This window comes from Nannospalax galili, unplaced genomic scaffold (genome assembly GCF_000622305.1).
Source record: "Nannospalax galili isolate Female #2095 unplaced genomic scaffold, S.galili_v1.0 scaffold2415, whole genome shotgun sequence".
Taxonomy (NCBI): Eukaryota; Metazoa; Chordata; class Mammalia; order Rodentia; family Spalacidae; genus Nannospalax; species Nannospalax galili.
The window spans coordinates 124,258-145,568 of record NW_008336309.1 but is presented as its reverse complement, the minus strand read 5'-3'; the positions used below and the strand labels follow the sequence as shown (position 1 = coordinate 145,568).

The 21,311-nt window shown below is 39.8% G+C and overlaps 1 protein-coding gene across 8 annotated transcripts in view; it reads right to left on the bottom strand.

Moving 5' to 3' along the window:
• The window catches only part of Pkp4 (plakophilin 4), a gene marked incomplete at its 5' end in the record, with an annotated part of 104,214 nt that overhangs the window by 24,409 nt on the left and 58,494 nt on the right, over positions 1-21,311 (bottom strand). For all 8 annotated transcript variants that reach the window (XM_008831019.1, XM_017797610.1, XM_017797608.1 and 5 more), the window contains 3 exon segments: positions 394-577; positions 15,856-16,069; positions 17,128-17,260. In XM_008831019.1, coding sequence (XP_008829241.1) covers positions 394-577; positions 15,856-16,069; positions 17,128-17,260 — 531 coding nt within the window.

Below are 21,311 nucleotides of genomic sequence, written 5' to 3'. Positions count from 1 at the left end.
ACCAATAGCTGTTTAAGTTATACAGCTCTTTACATCTCTATAAAAGTAACAGAACAAAAATGTAATGACCACAATTTGAATTTAAACAGCCTGTAGAAAGTATGTAATAACCAGAAAATGCTACTAAAGCAGAAAACACTGGAATTCTGGCAGCAATCTCAGACTCAATGGGCCTTTCTGAAAAATTCACAAAGCATTAGCTATGAGACAGCGTCAAGGCCACAAGGCTGGGCTCTTGGTGCTTTTCTCATACCATAAGAAACTCTAGTGCCTCAATTGTGAAACAGAACTGCAACCTCAGGCAGTTGTTCATCAGAAAGCACCTTTCTATAGTCAATTTACTTATGACACACATTCTTTAATCACATAATTAAGTGGTGAGAAAGTACTTACCTCAGGCAACCTGTCGTGTTCCTCAGAACTAGTGAAGTCTGAAATTTAATTTTATGATCATCATCAAAGGAAGAGTTATTCCACCCAGAATGTGGAACAATCACAGTGTTTGTTAAGGTTGAGAGAGCATCTCGAATGATTGTCATCTTTACAGCATCGCATGAGGACAAATTCCAAAGAACTCCTAAAAAGTGAAATTTCAAAAGTCCACTCATCAGATTCTGGAGCTTTGGGAGAGAAATGAACACACGAGCCCTAATGGATACAAACCCAGCTTGCTCCAAACCCAGTCTATGCTCTGGATTTGCAACCAGTCTAGGATGGACTGTGGTACATGAACTCATATGAATCTCTGCAGGTTACTTCAGTCTCAAGACTCACTTCAGCTTTTGGGGTGTTGGTTTATCATCAGGCAAGATAAATGTAAAGTTTTACAAAGCAAAGAGTTCCTAGGGGTGGGCAGGGAGGTAACCAAATAGAGGTCATAAATACAACATAACTGCGAGTTTCGTAAAATGTTCTTTTCTTGCACTATGGCTCACATCCAACGGCTGTTAAGATAAGCCTCTAGAATTTAGGAGTTAGTTTCTTTTTCTCAGAAGACTGGCATTATGTCTCTTCATTAACCAACCTTCCTTCCTTCTTTAAAAAAAAATTCCCTACTTTGGTTATCAGGAACCTTGAGCTAGAACAGAGTTCTTGTAGTATAGCACACTATATTACAGTAAACGTCAGCGTGAAGAGTTGAATATTTGCTTCTCACTCCTCAAACACTTTTATCTTCTCTTTGAAGAGTTCTAATACCATGTGTTTTAGAAGTATACTTTCATTCTTTTTTTGATCTGGGTGGAACTATTAATAAATTAAATATCATTGTAATTCATATCACTATTTTGAGGACAAGAGACCTTAAATGTAGCTTATGGGTATAATTTAAACTGCTATTAGCCTATTAGACAGTCTTAGTTTCTGTGCCACCTATGAGGTGTGCTAACTTATTGCTCTAGCACCTTGTGTTTCATATAGAAATCATAGCAAATCTGAGATGACATCTACCCTAATGGCATTTTCACAAGGATATGCTTTCTTGGAAAGAAGGAGAGATGGTACGACTGGTTTTCTGTGCCCAGATGTCTCTTAGAGCGAGCCCTACATCTCTAACATATTTGAGGCAAACGGATCAAAGAGTTTTCATAGAACTATCAACACTGGACACTTGTGGGCTTGTGGAGAGGTTGTCTCTGGGAGCTTGGCAGGCCTGGCCTGTGCACATAACTGATCAGGAGCATTGGGCTAGACAAGACTGAAAGCTGCTGCTCCAGTGTGTCATGACTCAAGGAGCCAGCCTCGAGCCCTTTACAGCTGTGATGTAGAGGTGGAAGGAAGAGAGCAAACAGTAGCTTTGTCCCTTCGTCCGTTCGTCCGACCGTCCCTCCCACCCTCCCTCATCCTTTTTTGAAATTTCCCTACTTTGGTTACCAGGAAACTTGAGCTTGAACAGTTCTTTATAGTTCAGTATAGTATACAGTAACCGTCAGTGTGGAGGATTGCTATGTTTGCTTCATTCCCCTTAAACATTTTTATTTTTTCTTTGAAGAGTTTTAGTACCATGTGCTTTAGAAGTGTATTGTCATGCCCTTTCTGAGAGGTAAAACAAGAAGAGAAGTAAAGTAAAGAAGAGAGTAAAACAAGATGCTGATGATATGCCCAAGGAAATATCTTCCTTGGCCATCCCTACACTGGTGGTGTGGTCGGTAATGGTGGCTGATGCTATGTTCTGTCATGACCCTGTGTTTTGTTCTGCCTCTCTGCCTGCTCTTCTCCTCCTGCACATTGCTTTGATTTTTCAGATCTCAATAATTTGGTTTCCCAGTCTCCATTCCTCAAGGACTTTAACCCTTGATTTTTCCCACCCCAGTATAAGCATAGCCTGTCAGGACTTCATCTTCTATGGTACCCGCCTAGTTGGATTCAAGCTAGTTTTCCCTGAAAGAGGGTGAACATGAGATAGAAGGAGGATTTAGATAGCTCAGAATTGGAAAAGTGAAGGTCTTGCTGCTGCTTCTGAAAGCATATTCTTCTTACCATGATGTACCTTTGTTTACATAAGAGTACCACAGTGGACAGAACAGAGTACCACTGCTGTGTGCAGCAAAGCTGCATCTTTGTACATTTGATGCTTAGGATGACAACTTCAATTCCACAGTCAAAGTTATTTCCTATGGAGTCTCAAAATATGCTATGTTTCTATAGAAAGTATTTGGGAGCAATGACTGGGTTCTAAGGGTTTGGCTGGATTCTCTTAGGGGCAGTTGGGAAAGAACTCAACTGACTCTGAGCATCCTATATTTATCTTTGCTCCAGACTGGTCTTCACTGTATGCTTCTGTTTTAAGAGAGCATTTCCTATGCAAAAGACATTTGTTGAGCATTTTATTAGGTAAAAGCATTGGAAGACTATGACCATGGACAGGTCTTGAAAGCTAAGAAACAAATAATTCTTTGTTGGTCTGTCCCAACCAAGTAATTAAAAGGCTGCTGCTACAAATGTGGTTTTAACATTTCCTGCTGATAAAGCCAGCCAGATTCAACTCAGGGTGCCAACGGGGTCTACCCAGGAGCACAAGCCCACTGCAGTGGCAGCACACAACCCACAGGCCACTGATGAGGAAAACCTCCCCTGCTGACAATTTTAACTTGTGATTCCTAACACCACTGCTGCAATTCTCTTTCTATGAAAGCTTTTCACATTCTTCACTAGACCAAACTCAACTCCTGGGGGACAGCTTCATTTTTCCAATAAGTCACTTTACTCTTCACAGAATAAATGCAGTCAGTCAAGTACAAGGTAAGGTTTATGCAAAGCAATGACCATCATATTAGAGATTATAAGTATAAAATCAGATATATAGCTGCCTCTCACGATCCATAGGGGATCGGTTCTAGACCTTCCCAGCAGTTACCAAAGTGTAACTGCACCAAAGATGGCACGGATAGTTTTGCACATACTCTGTGCTCAATGTCTAAGGTATTCTTTGCTATATCTAGATGGCATACAATACCCAAATGTGATGTAAATTCCCTCTGAAGAGTTGTTATGCTATAATTTTTAATTTCAATTTTTATTTTTGTATTATTTTTCTTGAATTTTTTTGTCTTGCTATTGGTTGACTGTGGATTCATCTTGCAGATAGGGAGGTTGACTGTTTACTTCTACAAAAAATTAAATAAACCTCAGGGGAAATCACAACTAAAAATAGGCATGGGTTTTCAGGATGACAAACTCTTTGATGTTGGCCAGCCCCTCCTCTCCTTGTTTTTGTTGTTTCTGTCTTCATTGCTGGCTACTTCCAAGTCCTACTTCTGGCAAGAGTTGTTCTTATATTTGTGTGTGTGTGTGTGTGTGTGTGTGTGTGTGTGTGTGTGTGTGTGTGTTGCCATTAGAATTTTCCTTCTTTTTTTCCCAGGCATTCAGAAAGTCCAGTAAGCTGCAGTTTACTAGTAGTCAACTCAGGACTGTATATAACATAAATGTCCGCAAATCAAGATGAACAAAAGCAATGATATTAATTATGGTGACTTTATATCCTTCAGTTCCTGGTGTGCATAGAGTCAAGACTATAGCATTCAATTCTACATGTGCATCTTTGAAAGGAAGATGAGTATTTATACTTCTAAATTTAATTTAAACTTTTTTAGGTATGTATGAGTGCTATCTGACTATCCATCCCCTTCTCAATTTAGTGTCATGCATAATCCCAACAGTTACTTTGATTTTTCTTCCTCATATATGCAGGACATGTTTTGTATATATGCAGGATAAGTAGTATTTACACATATATTGTTGATGGGTTCATAGTATGTCCTGTATTTGTAGATTTCCATTTTATTTTCCGCTTATCAGGAAGAGAATATTCAAGAGTGTCCTTAAGGTCTGTAGCTTTACCGAGAGAGCCAAAACAGTGTTCTAGATCTTTAACAGAATCTATTGGTGTGTGTGTATGTCTGTCTATCATCTATCTATCTATCTATCTATCTATCTATCTATCTATCTATCTATCATCTATCAATCATCTGTATCTGCCTTTCACACTGACACCACCACGTCAGCATGGGAGCACAGCGATAGGTAGATCCCATTGCTGTTCCATTTCCCACAATCAGAAGTAAGTGTTATACCAACACACTAGAACTCCTTCCATACCTCAGACTGCAAGACAGAAAGGAGCAGAATTGCCAAAAGAGAACACATAAAATTGTTTGAAAATAAGAAACCTCTTAGCAGACAAGCTGATTATGTTACCTTTTGTTCAAATGAGGTGATTTATTTATTGATTGCAAAACCAATCTATCTCTGAAAAGTCAAGCTTTCATTTCTGCAATTAAAAAATGTTTATTCTTGACTAGAAAATGAAGATTCCTTTTTTTGCTAAGAATGTGTCATTCAAGGGGCCCATACAACAGCAGGTTTATTGTCCAATGCTGTGTGCTATGTGCCATGCATTGCTACCCGTCTAACCCCACACCTGACGGGCCACAGAGCCACATCAGTTGGACCAAAGTAACTACTTCCAACACTGGAGTAAATCTTAAGGCACTGGTTTTGATTTCCTACTTTCAATCCCCAAAGTGCAATTATGTAAAGTCAAAACAAGTAGTTCTGGTCAACAAATACTGGATGAAAAAGGTTCAATTAAACTTAAAAGTCTTAGATAGGAAAGATTAATTTGGCCTTTCTATTCAAAGTAAAAAGTACCATTCTTTAGATTGCCTAATAATATATATGTGCGCTCCACCTCCTGAAAGTAGAAATAAAGCCATGCTCTCCCTATTCAGTCTGTCTAGGGCTTCAGTTAAGGGGAAGAAAGACTTGTACAAGGCTGTAAGTAATGAGCAGAAAATGCAGCAGTTCCCAGATGAGCAAGACCAGAGAGAATGGCTCTCTCCACCAACACGGGAAGCCTCTAGTTCACATGTCCTAATGCAAAATTCCCTTCAAAACCATTTTGTGCTCTAATCTATTACCTCCCTGTTCCCAGAGAAAAAGTTAAAAATAAACTATGATTTGGCTTAGGATACAGGAGGTTTTATTTACTTTAAAGCAATTAGCTATTTGTTGTGAAGACTAAGAATATACATAGACTAATTTAGAAAATATTAGGAACTTTCATGCTCATTGTCATAGAAAATGCTGCTTATTCTCTTGCAGAAAAAGTACACATAATTACGAGTAACCAATAAGCAAAATGAATTACTGCCACAAAAGATGAAAGTTCATTTTCTCCACAAAGAATGAATAAAGTAATTAAAATACCATTCCACATCAATCCTACACTGCAAAATTTTTGAAAGCCTGCTTGTTTAACACTGGCTGTATAGCTATTCTAATGGCCATATGATAATTTTATAGTCACATTAAAAGATGATTTTGCCAATTAATTAAAATAAGTATCTGAAAGTACATTTAAAAAAGAACATTAGAAAACAAATAACATTTGGGCAGTACTTTCACTGTGAGCATGAATACACAACAGCCTACACACTTGCTTTCCTTTCTGATAGAAAAGATAATCTTAGCCCATTCATTTTTATATTGCATTCAATTTATGCTGTTTCCTAATTATCAAAAATCAGGTGCCTGTGGGCATTGCTGAAAAAAAAGCCTAAAAAGGATCAGTGTTCTTCATATGTTGTTAGATGCATCCTTGTGCTTTCTCGAGTCAGCCTCAATCTCCCTGTCTGTTCCTGATGTCCTTGCTTAAGGGCTTTTTCTGAAGATGTCCACAAGGTAAAGAAAGGAACTACCCCAGCCTCTACAATGTGAACAATGTTGCAGGACATAAAGATGACGAGGATTCAGCTCCCTGTCCTGAGACATAGTGAAGAGCCTGACAAGTCAGCTAATGCCTATGCACCTGCTGTCTGGGGGCAGCAACACTGTTCTCATTCTGACAATGTTGCATCCATGGGTTTGTTGGAACATGCTGGTGTCACTGCAAGGATTCTTGAAAAATGATGAAGGACATAAGAGAATTACAGTGTAACTACAACAGCATGAGGGCTTCAGACTGAAAACAAGGGTCAGAAAATGGGCACTGTGTTAACCCACACTTTGTTGATAACAGGGTAGGAAGGTGAATCTCCAATCCAAGGGTCCTGGCCTGCTCCTAGAAGGTACACATTATTATTTCACACACAGCCTGTGGCTGAAGCACTCAGGACCCAGGAAAACCACATCTCTGCTTCTTCTCTGCAGTGGCTCCTTAATTAAGTTCTCCCTTTATCTCCAGTAGGTTTTTACTAAACTCCTCTGGCTTTCTGTCTGGAAAAAAGCAGTATCAAGATGCTATGGGGACTATGTCCTGTCATAATATGGCCACCTGCTACTGTCTGCTAATCTTAAATATATATGTATAAAACATACCTTTTAAATGTATGTCATTTCTACCCAAGCACAGTACAGGTCAAATAATTTGAATATAAAATTCTACAAGCTGAAATCTTTCAAAGTCTGATTTCAGATTTTCAGATTGGGAATGTGGAAGTAAAGTCTACATAAATGTTACAAAAATCTGAAAAATTCTTTAATCTGAAACAGTTCTGAATTCTAACATTTCATGTAAGGGATACTAAACATGTATAAACCTACATGGTCCAATCTGGGAGCCATAACCGTATGTGGCTATCAATCACTTGAAATGTGGCTAGTCCTACTTGGATTGTAAAACACACTATATGAAGAATTGGCACAAAAATGACTAAAATATCTCATAATTCATTTCATAATTAAAAGTTGACATATTTTCTAACTATTGGATCAAATAAAATAGATTTTGGAAAACACGTTCCACAGTTTTGGTTTTGTCCTTTCTTAATATAGCTACTAGGGAAATGTAGAATTACATGAGTGGCTATGGTTATACTTCTGTTGAGTGGTGCTGTAGAGACGTATGTTCAACTGCCACCAAGATCAAATGGGAGGTTCACAGGTAAGTTGCCTACTCTCAGGTAGCCATATAACTAGGTAGGATGAACAATGAACACGGAATGTCCCACTTACTAAGTTCTCCACATACCTCCTCACTAAACTACAAAGAACAGGTACCATTTGTCATGAGGGAAGCAAGTATTTCTTAGAGAGATATGCCTGGACCTCCAGAACTGGAAGGAAACCTGTCCATCTGGCTATGAATCCCAAGCTTGCACAATCCTGGGTCACCTCTTTTTGGGCAGTTTTGGAATTATGGAAGCTTCTATTTGGTAGGATTGGAGACCACTGCCCTGAGTATAAAGGGGCAGAGGCCAGATAGGAGCAGGTTGGGATTGGGGACCTTTAGGCAGACTGCATTTCTAGGTAGGATCAAGAGTAGGAGGTTGGCATGGAAGGTGGGTAGACCAGATTGAGAGTGGCAGGTGGGAGAGAAGTTATCCCAGTGATGGTGATGGTGATGAGTCAGGCATGGCAGGGCTTATGTCCTGAGGACAGTGGTTTCAGAGCAAGTGATGAGGACCCAAAGGAGCAAGGGAGTGAGTAAAAGGCCATAGAAGAATGATTAATGTTGTGGTGAGAACTTGGGGCCTGGTGCAAGTTGTGGGTGGTGTTAAAGGGCCAACAGCTTGCATATGTGTGCAAACCTGGTGCTGCTGACAAAAACGAGGAAATGGAAGGGGTAGTGAGAAGGGAACACTGCTACCACAATGCCTGCCCTTTGCAGCTTTGGGCTAATCGCTCAAGCTTTCTACCAGGACTGGTATGCATCAGCAAATTGTAAAACTGAGATGGAATTGGAATAATGGGAAAGCAATTATTGTGAGGGGACAAAAGTGCTGTCTTCAATTGTAGAAAAATGCCTTTCTGTGGACAAATTCTGAGGAAAATAAATCATGGTGGTATAGAATCATCCCCAGGGTTCTTAGAGTTTAACATCTACGGGAGCGTGCAAGTCATGTGGTGCTGTTCCTACAGGCATGGGCCATGGCTTCTTCCCTTCTAGTTTGATAGGCCTCCTGGGTGGGAGCCCTTCTCTTGGCCCAGTCATCATGGCATGGCTCTGCCTGGTTTACCTCAGAGTTCCCTGAATTTCCTGCACACAGAAGATGCATAATCTCTGTATGGTGTGAGAAGAGCGTTCTCAGGTGTGGCCTGCAGTGGTACAAGGATGCTTAAGGGTGTGAGGAAAGAAGCTTCCTATAAGGGAGCTGAGTGGATGGGGCACGGAGGCCCTGCCTGTGTACTCAGTCTAATGGGGCTTGCTCCTGCTATTGAAATTTCTTGCCAGATGAAGGGCAAGAGGGACAGACCTTTAGTGTCTGGAAAACATTAAGTGCTAGGCTGTGTTTCTATGATTTTAAAGGTGGCACACAGCACTGTTGAAAAGATCTACCAATTTCTAGAGGTCTGTTTACACATTTGCATTTCAACGTATTTCTCTATTAAGGTAATTCTGCCCCTTCATTGGTGTTTTGAGACGATTAGTGACACAACACAGTTATACAGTTCAATGTTCCCTGGAATGGCATTTCTTCAGGAAATAAGCTTACAGTTGAGGAAGGCTGACTGTGAACTGCCCATGAGGGACATAAAGCATAGCTCCTTCTGTTAGGGGAGTTAGCATGAGGAAACAGGATGTGTAAAAAGAAATCACAGCATTCTTTTGAGGCAGGAGTGGTAGCAAGCAGTGGCCCCACCTCCTACCCTTGTTCTGCTGGTGACATCAGATTCTGATAAAGAATTAGGAGATTTATCAAGAGCCACTTAAGGTACAGATCCACAGCTGCCTCATGTACCCAGACACTCTTACTCATCATCTGTAGCTGTACCAAACCTTCAACCAGTTCTTTGATGCCAGGGGAAGTTTAGGGGCAAAAGTGACTCAAGCCATGAGCTACAGGGTATCAGGCAGAATCAGACACTATAAAGCATTTGAGGCTGGGGGTGGGGAGGGGCTGAGCCAGAGACTATGAAGCATCTGAGGATTTGGGGCATGTGGTATGGACATCTGTTCCAGACTTTCTCCATGTGCCCCACCTTTCTCATGTTACAGGCTATCTAGGCTACCAAAGGAACACACCATTCTAGGTCTCATTTTGCTAAGAAATTCCACTCTGACTACTATTGACCAACCAAGTTCTCCATGTAACTTCAGTCTCCCCACCTGACTGCCTCATTGTGTCCAGCACTCAGAAGCCTCCTCAAAATATAAGAACCTACTCTACTTACAAGGGTGCATCAAACTCAGACTATAACTCTTAGAAGACTCACAAGACTAAAATCACATTGCAGCAAACCGAAGCTTTGGGATAATACCTCATCGCTTGTTTGACGTGGTTGTATTGGCGGTGGAATTCAAGGAGAGTTCTCTATAGTGCTGGGTAAAGTCAGATAGTTAAGGATACTGAGTTTTCTTTTCCCTTTGTGTTGATACATCTAAAGAAGGAAATGGACATTTGAAAACAGGCATCTGTACCCAGATTTCCTTCTGTTCAGCATCTCTCAGTGGCCTGGGGCTGGGCAGGATCACACAAAGAACTATATATGGGGGAACCTGAATTTCTCATCCGTGTTGCAGGGTAGGTGGAGTGCTTATGTGGAATAGGAGATTTCTCCAGGAACTTTTCCTGTTCTAAGTTCTTCATGAATTAAAAGTTGGCCCTTTTATAGTGAAGTGTTTTAGACTATCATCAATTAAGTTAAAAAATTTGTCATTTTCTCATTACAACTTTTTATGATTTGAAGTGAGATAGGAGAGGGAAGGCAGGGGGAGGAAGGGAGAGGGAATGATTCTGTTATTGTTTTACAAAATAGACGGGGTGATAAGGATTCTTACTAATTGTAGCTGGGAAATGGGAAAGGCTGTTGCTATATTTCTGAAAATAACACACATATTCCCAACAGCTCAACCGGTCCAGAAAATGAGGACAGAAAGTAATAGACTGTCTCCTGTGTAGACCAAACAACAAATGGCTGCATGGAAGGCATATTAATTAGGTCAAGGGGACATGTACAGAATTTTTTCATCCTGTAATATGGCTCCCAAGATGCTGCTCTTTATACTATGTAAGACCAACCTTTGCCAGGACCAACTGCTGCTAAACCTTTTTCTGGCCCATCTAGTTAGCACACAACTATCATTAAAAAAATTAATTTATCAACTAATTAGAAAGGTGGAGTCAATGATGAGGGAAGGATGATGTGGACTGTGTTCTGCATGGTATTTGGAATGCATTACTAGCATTGAAAAATTTCAAAATCAAAACTGTGGAAGTATTTTCTTAGCCATATAGATGGTCACTTGCTAAATCAGAAGGAACAAATATAGAATTTGTATGATTGATGCCTATTACTGAAGAACAAAGGCTACTTTCTGGATATTTAATACTACCACTAATAGGAAGGAAGAACAGTACAAAAGTTTTGGGACATCTGGGGCATTAAAAAGTAGGCTTCCAGATTCTTTGCAGCATCTCCAGTTTCTACAGGTTACAACATGAGGTTTTGAAATGTCCAATAACTAGACACTCATAGTTCCTAGCTTAGATATAGAATTTAGTAACCTTGAGCAAATGAGTTGAACATATTTTTAGTGACAAGTTGCTCCCAGTTGTAATCCATGGTTGTGGCCTAGAAAAGTTTACTTTTATAGCCCAACTGGGGGGCTGTCACATTTTGTTCAGCTTTCAAGTTTAAGGAGGAACAGAAAAAGCTCCTTGGGGAAGGGTGGAATCATTCAAGGCACCCACATTTATCAGCAATTACTAAATCCAATGCCCATTCTGTTTCACCCTGGAAGATATCCAACACAATGAAGAAAACACAAGAATCATGTTACACATCAGAGAACCATTTTAATTAGCAATGACAATCATATTGTCTTGGGAAAATAAACTTGGCAAAAAGTGTTTTGTCTTTTTTTCTTTTCTCCTTGAAAATGAAGATGTGTCCAAAAATACAGGCCCTGGGCAGTTACTATACTTAGATCAAAAGCAAGACAGCTTTTAAAAAAGAATAGCTTAATTTTCTTCACATAAGTATAGTAAAAATTGCCAAACTGAAACAAAGAGGACAAATGGGGGTCTTCAGATTTAATAACTGGGTTAAATTATTCAATATTGTGAATAACAGAATACCTACTTTCAAGGGAATAGTAATTTATTCAAATTATATAACATTTTGGATACAACCATTCATGGGCCTTAAATACTTTGTGATTCTAAGATGATTGTAAGTTTCATTAAAAAACTGTTAGACATACACCTACAAAGGCCAAACATCATGTCAGATTGGCTGGGGTAACTGTCTTTGTGGATGACACTGGCAGAATATTGAAAATTTTACAGATAATATTCTGTTTTCAAAGAGGACTTTATTGGACATGGGCAAGTGTATTTCACTGAATGATGGTGGTTGAGACTAGTAGTTCTAGGCTAGGAGGGTCCAGTTAGCTGGGTGTAAGGAGGAATTGATCTTTAGGGCTATTCTTGGGCAAAATGAGCTTGCAGGGTTTGCATTCTTTGTCTTTTCAGATCATAAAAGTGTCTTGTTGCTTTCTGGACAACCCTGCTGCTCAAGCTTGTCCCCATAAAGTTTAAGTTTCCAGTCCTCACAGGTTCAAAGAGACAATGGTGTGTGTACATAGAAACCATAAAATGCCTCATGCCTTCAGGCCTTGGATGGCTGCTTGGACAAAATCAATTGTGAGGTTCCTTCCAAATCCCCTGTAATTCTACAATTTAAAGAGCTTATGAATATTTGACTGGGAGAAGTGGTAATGAAAAAGGGCTCAAGGACCTCCTGAAGCTTTCATGCTTTAAGACATACCAGTGTTTGCGTTTTCTTAAAATTCGACTGAACATCAGCTAAGATTGGTACTACCAAATTTTAGGGTTGAGAAATATGAGCAACTAACCTTATCACACTGAAAGTCTCAAATGTTAACACATGTACACACAGGATGTTGATGAAGTGGTAATGAAAAAGGGCTCAAGGACCTCCTGAAGCTTTCATGCTTTAAGACATACCAGTGTTTGCGTTTTCTTAAAATTCGACTGAACATCAGCTAAGATTGGTACTACCAAATTTTAGGGTTGAGAAATATGAGCAACTAACCTTATCACACTGAAAGTCTCAAATGTTAACACATGTACACACAGGATGTTGATATATGTATATGTAAAATTTACACACACACACACACACAAAACATAGGGTCTTGCTATATAGCACGAACTAGCTAGCTTTGAACTCTGCCTGCATCAGCTTCCCAAGTGCTACAGTATTGGGATTATATCACCACCACGCCTAGCTTTCCAAATCTTTATATTAACGGCCACCTAATTGCTCCCTCTGGATGTTCCAACAGGACCTCAAATCATCAAGTTTCCAAAGGTAAACTTCCTACAGGGATGAGCCGCTTTCCAGTTACACAGTCATCAGGAAAGAAAGTTGCTCCCTTCTCACACACACACACACACACACACACACACACACGCAGCTCTGTTAGATTTATATTGTGACTTGGTCATTCATATAAGCCCAACAATGTTTACACAGACATCAAGCTGGGAGTAACAGTCAGCTTTTGGTCCAACTCCTTTATATAGGAGGTCTGAGTGATATGTTTTCATGCTGATTACTCCCATTCCAAGATTAAAAAAAAATCTTTAATTATTAATGGTAACAGTATATGGTTATAAAGCAATTCTTAATTTCCTCTACTGTATATACATGGTTAAAAAATGCTTTTTTTAAAGTTAAAAAGTTTCTGACAGAGGATGCCAAAAGAAACATCTGAGATTGTAATTTATATTAGAAATAATTTAGCTGTTTTTGAACTAAACCAGTCACATTCTTCTCTTCAAGGCCAGGGCCCACACCTTAAAACATCTTGTGTTCTTGACAAATAGTGTTCAGTACACTAAAGTGATGGACGGAGGGAAGGATCTAAGTGAGCACTGGAGTCACAGTGGGCCCCAGGTCAAAGAACATGAGCCTTCTGGACATACAGACTGGCTTTACTGAAAATCAATTTGACTTCATTTTAAAAAGAAAAAAGAAAAAAAAAATCACTGAATGTTCATGTACTTTTCTTTCTGTTTAGCACCAAGTCTTCCAAATTCTTTGAGGTCTACTCAGGAGAAAGACAATGTAATAGCTTTTTACAAGGGGATGCTTAGCAACAAAAACTCCAGAAAGGTCTTATTTCTTCTGTGAGAAATTATTAAAGGATAGAAAAAAAGATGCACATTCGGATGTCAGGACCGTGCTTGAAGTATCTGGCTGCTTAACCAAGGGAATCAAGTTGAGTACACACTGCCCTCCCAGTGACGGCTGCTGCTGGTGCACTGCGGAGCTGAGCGGCTACGTCATTCTGCAGCTTTGCTGGCTGCACGGGTATGTTACTGTGGAAAGGGCTTGATGTTACACACTAAATTCAAAGTGATGGAAATGGAAACAGCGTAACAGAAAAGAAAGCACTCAGAAACCACAAGTGACACTATCTTCTCCATACTCTCTGGCACTCAGCTTAGGGTCAATTTTTAGGCATAAACTGTAGCTGTGTTGGTGCCTAGGATGCCTAGGATGCTTTAATTTTCATTATGCATATGCCCATGAATATGCAATTTATTTTGTTGCGAAAGGGTTAAGTACCCCAAAAGCCTTTTAGAAAGAGGGATTGTGTACTAATAATGTCATTTAGTTCCAGGCATTAACATAATTCAAAATACATAAAGGCAAGCGGCACATTTCAAAATTTAAGATTATAAACAAAATGTTTTACTTTTAGTATGTAAATTTCATACCTGAGTAGGAGTGCAAGGAAATATTACTTTTGGTATTTTGAATATTTATATCTTATGAGAAAGCTGGTCTCTTTAGATATCAGATACATGATGGTTTGCTGTATTCTCAAGCGTCACTGAATTCTTTCTTTTTCTTTCCCGTTTGTTTTGATGTTTTTGAGACAGGGTCTCCCTGTAGTCCCTGCTGGCCTCAATCTCATAGAGATCCACCTGCCTCTGCCTCCTGAGTGCTGGGATTAAAGACATGCACCACCGCGCTCTGTGTTATTCAATTATTTCTGACACTTATGACTCTAGTTTCATTGTGGAAACCAGTGGACAATGGGATTAATTTTGAAGAAATGTTGTTTAAAATGTGAAATCAACCATGCCACGCACGAAAAGTAACACAACGAACATGAATAAGCACCCAGGTATCCACCATCCAGCTTAGCTAAGCATGAATATTTTGTCTTGTTTCTGGTTTCTCTAAAAACACAGAGCTGGATGCATGGCACAGTCCCACTTTCTTTTTCTTTCCTTCAAAGAAGTGACCATAACCACTTTCCTAGCATTACAGACACTAAAACAATTTATAGTTTCAGCCTACATATTTATAAACCTTGCATGAACAGCACCATGCTGGAGTTTTCATGGACACATGCCTCTACCAACCATTTGCTTGCCAGTGAATGCTTCCTATTTCTCCCCAAGCTCTCTCTGTTATACACAGTTCTTCTGTTAATTCATGCTCCTATAGAATTGTTCCTCCAGCTTATCCTCAAGGACTTTGGGACACAGCTGCTGGCCCCACACGGTTCAGGCTCCCCACAAATCAACATTCACTTCTTCTCTCTCCCCATATCAGATCATTAGGCCTAGACCATGAACTTGTGTGGAACATAATTAAGTACCTTGTAAAAATTCCCTAAACTAGGCCTGTATCTCTTACCAGTAAGTTTAGGGCACAGGAGTCTCCTCTCGCTGGTAGGAGGAGGAGGAGGAACCAAGACCCATGCTGGTTCTAGGCCCCTAGTTGTTGACTGGAAATACCCCATTTGCCCAGATAAATTCCTTCTTTCTCTTTTTTAGGTCAATCTTGAATTCATATTGCCCTCTGTGTTCCAGTGTTACTTCTACCAAGTCACTGAGGGCATGTGTCATATTCCCTTAACTTTATAGGTCAGCTGTGATGCACCCCAGTATACTGGAAGACAGGCCCTGGAATTTCGCCTTTATAATTCCCAGTCCTGGTAAAGTGTCTGGGAAACAAGCAGGCACTCAGACCCTAGCTGAACTGAAGAAGAAGGTGGCATACCCAGTAAGTGCATTTTATTTTCATAATAACGGAGAGCTAGTATATTTAAAGCACCTAGATTTTCTGTGGAATGCATGATAAAAAGTGATGCATTCATCCCTCCATGAACAAGGTATCTTTCTTCTTATGCATTGGTAAGTAATTAACTGACAGTAAGAGAAGACTGCAGCTGTCTTCTGAATCATTAAATATACATGGCCTTCTTCATAAGCATCAGTAACAGTTATCCCTATCCACCTCCCACTTATAGAGCTCATCATTTATCACCTACACAGCTTCCAATGCCTTCGTAATTCTGCTGCACAAGGACATGGTCTAAAATGTTTTCAGCATTCCCTCTAGGACAAGAGCATGTTCTCTACCCACCTGTAACAAGCTCCCTTACTTCTGCATCAATAGACTTTCTTAACAGTCGCAACAAGGCAGGTATTCCACCAACATTCTTCATTGCTATTTTATTTTCATCTGTAGACTTGCCAAAAACAAGGTTTCGGAGGGCACCACAAGCATTCTTCTGAACTTCCAAAACTCTATGGTCCAAAAGGTCAACCAGATGCTTGATTCCCCCTAGCCTATACACCTGGAATAAAAAAATTAGGTAACAGGCCTAAATGTCATGCAATGAATCAGTGGCCAAACAAGATCTGTTACGCAGAGATCATGAGTGCATCTGTTGTTAATTCCAAGGATGCTCTCCAAGGTGGTGCTTTTTCCCTGAGCACATAGCTTAAAGAGAGATGGGAAACCTAGGGGATTAGTGCCCACATGTGGGGCATACAATCCCTCATCAGCTTCTGAATACACACTGGAACCCACATTTTCACTGGAGGAGTTCAAGGAGCAAATACACAAGTATAGCACATGAAAGCTCAGAGACATCACAGGAAAGAATTCTGACCGAGGTCACTTAATTTCTAGACTTGATCCTCTAGACTACTCTCCTTACATTTTTTTCAATTTGAGAATTCTTTAGTATATTACTTGCATACTTCAGGGCTTTATTCACTACACCCATTTTTAGGTCTGAGGTTGTTATGTTTTTCATATTGAAAAGATAATAAAAACACCACTTCTATGTGTCATTGCAGGGGGATAAGGCCTGACATGTTAAAAGAAACCTGTATGCTGTGGAACAGCAGCCAATAACCAAGCACTCACTGTTGCCATAAATACCAGAAAACTCATCCTGATCACAGTCTCATGAGATGCATTGCCTTCCTAGTTCAGTGGATATGGCAATTTTTTGCCTAATAGATTCTTTGAAAATATTTCTGAAGTTCTGGTTAAATTGATTTTTGCTTCATGTTTTATAAATAAGCTAACAAAGTGGAAATGATTTGACAAGGCTAAAAGTGTTCCAGGAAGTATACTCATCCCTGGTTTTCCAGAGAGGTACTAAAACACATAATTAAGAAGCAAGAGTATCTGGGATCAAAACATCCCTTCGGAAAAAAAAAAAAATTCTAGAATCTAGCCTTTGTTTTCTTTTCTTTTTTTTGGTGGTGCCTAAATAGGTACCTATGTCCTTGCAAGCACACACTGTGACACTGTACGAGCCCCTCAGCCCCATTGATTTCTTAAGTAAGCAGCTGCTAAGCAGAAGGCATTGTCTGCCCACATCATGCTGAGCTCTAGTACCTCCATCTTCACTTTGTTGTCACCAAAGCACAGGTGCTGCAGGTAGGCCGCTGCGTTTGCCTGGACTGACGGGAACTGGTGTTGCAGCATGTGAATGACTTCTGGCAGCTCAGGATCACGCCAAGCAAACTCCCTACGTGAGAGAGACACAGCTTCAGAAAGGAGGGTAGTCATGGTGTGACACACTTCTGATAGGAGGAAAAAGCTCAGCTGAGGCAGAAACTGGAAGTTACAAAAACCTTAACATATTTATATGGAAATAATTTCCCATGATCAATGTATGCAGAGGCCCAAATACTTATGATCTTAAAGGAATCACGATTCACAGATGCAGAGGAGATGATTCAGGGAAACAAAGGAAATTCTTAATATGGGTAACTTTTCCACTCCAGTGTTCCTCCTTCTGATTCTAATTTTATGCCTTTCTACCTGTGCAAAAATTCAGCAGGTACAAGACACAGGTAAACAATCACATTCTAGCTGAGTGAGATGTCACGCCCAAGGAGAGAGGCTGGATGGGAAAGGACAGAGCTGGTAACAGCTGCTAATCACAGACATGGTGGGCACAGTGATTCTTAGGAAGAAATATTGATTATAAGACAGAAACACAGAAAATCACAAAAAAGAAAAAAAAATTGCCAGAAACCTTATATCGAGAGAAAACCATTGTTCACATTCCCTGGTCTTTTTATTTAGCCCCCAGAAACTGGAAACTGGATTATTAAATATAGCATGTTCATGTCAGGAGTCAGGAACATGTGCTCTGTGTCAGATACTAACCCAGGTACTTCTCAGTGTGTGTGTGTTGAGATGTGTATGTATAAAAGCCTAAGGAACTGGCCACATAGCTGCAGTGACACAAATAGCACAACAGCTTCTGGACTCAGGCTATCTGTCTTTAGAGTCTCTGCTCTCCACCATGCAATACTTTTTATTTATCTTTATATAATGAGTATATATTTATACTTTGTATAGATTCTTTTATACTTTGTTTTCTTTCAGGTATATCACACTGTTGGAATTTCCTGATGTCATCTGACTGGCCTATGTTTAGACTCTTTGGGGCATGTCTATGCTTATGTGAAGAACAGCTTTTTTTGGAAAATGAAACACAGAATAACTAATGTATAGACTTTCACAGATGATATTAAATGCTAATCAAAAAATTAATTCATACTGAGTAAATGATTAAAAATTATTTTCAAGGGGCTGGAGAGATGGCTCAGCAGTTAAAAGCTTTGGCTGCTCTTGCAGAGAACCCGGGTTTGATTCCCAGCACCCACATGGTGGCTAACAACTGATCTAACTCCAGTTCCAGGGGAATCCAACATCCTCTTCTGACCTCTGTGGGCATACGTACACACGGGTATACGTACACACATGCAGACAATATACTCATACACATAAAATAAAAAAATAAAAATATTTTTAGAAATTGCTGTCAAAATTAGTGATCAATTGAGACTTCTATTGGCTAGCTTTTTTACTTCTGTACATGAATGTTTATAATGTTAGCTATAGTAGCCTATTTGGAAATACACCAAATGTCCACCAAAGGTTAATAAATAAACTGTGATGTAGTTATAGAATAGAATAATACTTGTTAATAAAATGAAACAATTTACTGGTATACACAGTAGTGTGCATGAGCCTTTTGTTTTGAGCAAGAGAAGCCAGATACCACAGTATATATATTATAGGATTTTACTGAAATCAAGCTGACGAGTAGGCAAAACTAATCTGTGGCAACAGGAATCTGAACAGTAATTGCCTCTGAGGCAAGGGGCATGGTGGAAACTAACTAGAAATAGTCAAGATAAGACTTTGTGGAACAATGGAAACATTTTTTATCCTTTTTTCTTGTTCGTATTTTGGAATCTTACTCTCTAGCTATGCTGGCTTCAAACTCATGGCCATCTTCCTGACTTAGCTTCGCCAGTTTATAGAGTCCAGAGTTTCACTTTGACTGGAAAGGCTCTACATATTAACTTTCTAATCCACTGCAAAGGATCAGATCATTATATACCTATACATACACATACACACCACTCATTCAAACACACATTTGCTGAATTCTTACTTATGCTGTTAAGTGTTTCTAATGGATGCTAGAGATAAAAATTCTAGGTGAGACACAGTCTTGTCTACAAGGCCTTGTGTGCCAAGCTAACAAGGTTACCCCTCATAGCGATAACAAAAGCTACAATTTATTGAGTTTACCTGCATTTAGCACTGTGTTGAGTGCTTTACATTTATTATCTTAATTACTTCCACTGCTGGTAGAGGTAAGTACTATTAATTATCATTAGATACAGATAAGGAATGTGGGATAGTAGTGGAAGTTAGTAAAATCAGCACAGTCTATGTGCATCTCCCTACAAGAAACAGAAAGTGAATGGAGGTTTTGAAGTAGGAAAATGTAACATGGCCACATTTATGTGGACGATAACTCTGGTGGTCAAGTAGAGAGTATGCTAGGATCAGAAAAGATGTGGCAAGAATATCTACTGTCCACACAGCTGCTCAAAACAAAGAGGCATCTTTGTGTTATTTTTTTCCTGTGTCATCCTCACCCAACCCATTGGTAGGCTCATCTATCCATTTTTTTTTTTCTATCTTTCCTAAACCATTCCACTTTCTCTCTACATCAAATAACTCCGTTCCCAAATTCATCCTCTATCTGGCAGCCAGATGATCAAAAAATTGAAGTCAGAGGTAAGCTAGAGATTTCTGGCTAGGGAGATAGACTAGATGATACTACCATTAACAGACTTTAAGAATATAGCAAATGTAGACAGCAAATGCGGGCTGGGAAGATGGGTCAGTGGTTAAAGCACTTGCTGTGCAAACATGAGGATCAGAGTTCCTATGCCTAGAACACACATAAATGTTGGGTGGCTATGGCAGCCAGCCTGTAACTCAGCCTTAGAAAGCAGAGACAGGGGATTCCCACAGCCAGCTGGCTAGCTGGCAAGACTAGTTATGTAGGGGACTTCTGGGCTTGATTGAGAGATCCTGACTCATTGAATGAGGTGAAAAAGAGTAACTGAGGATGATTTCTCCACATCAACCATTGCTAGGATTTGTTTCATTACAACCTAAGCTAGATTTTTCTTTTTAGCTATGGTACTATATTTTGACTTCTCTTAAACCATGACAAAAACTGATGTAAATGTGTGAGAAAACTATTTCTAGGGCCTAGACAAGTGGTAACACAAGAATGAAATCCTTGGAAGGAGAGAAACACCCAGAAATCCTGTATTTACCCAGCTTTCTGCCTAGGGGCACTTTCTGGACCAGGATGTAAGAGTGAGGGGTGGAGTAGGGAGTAGACTAGAATTTTTTGGTGTCAAAAGCATAGAGAAGGTCTAGGACAGAGTACTAGGGGGGAGAGTGCTATATACTAAGAAGGGGCTCTGCAGTACAGAGCACTCACAAACGACTGGTGGAGAGTGACTGCTACATCCAAAGTTCAACACATAGTAGGTGACGTTGGACTCCAGACTTGGAGGACAGAATTGTGAGTACCTTAGAAATTAAGTCATAACTCCAGTAAGGCCATGTTTGAGCAACCAGGCCCATGCCACAGAATAAAGTCTGTATTTTTCACATGCTAAAACACATGTGAAATGGACTTCTCAAAGAACAAAACCAGCATTGGCAGGGTCAAAGGATCTGCTAGTAATTTAGCTAGCCACCACTAAGAAAATTTAGCACTGCAATCCAGGTTCCCCTTAGAGTGTCATTCACAACGTTCAAAATATAATCTAAAATCACTGGAGATGAAGTGACAAAAAGAAACTTTAGAAATGAACCTAGAGACAGCCCTGATGCCAGACTTCTCAGAGGAAGAACTTGAAAGGCCTACCACAAGTGTGCACAAAGACTAAGGAACAAAGCTGGGTATGTAGGGCAGACCTGTAATCCCAGCACTCGGGAGGTCGATGCAGGAGGACTGCGTGAGTTGGAAGCCAGTGTGGGCTACATGGGAAGTTCTAGTAAGACATTGTCACAAAAACCAAACCAAACCAAGCAACCAAACAGGACCACAATATGATGAGTGAATAAATGAGGGCTCTCATAATGAGATTTCCATGAGTGACATGGGAACCACCGAAAAATAACCAGGCTGATTTTTTTTTTTAAAGCAAGTTCAGTTATTTGAAATTAAAAAAAAAAAAAAA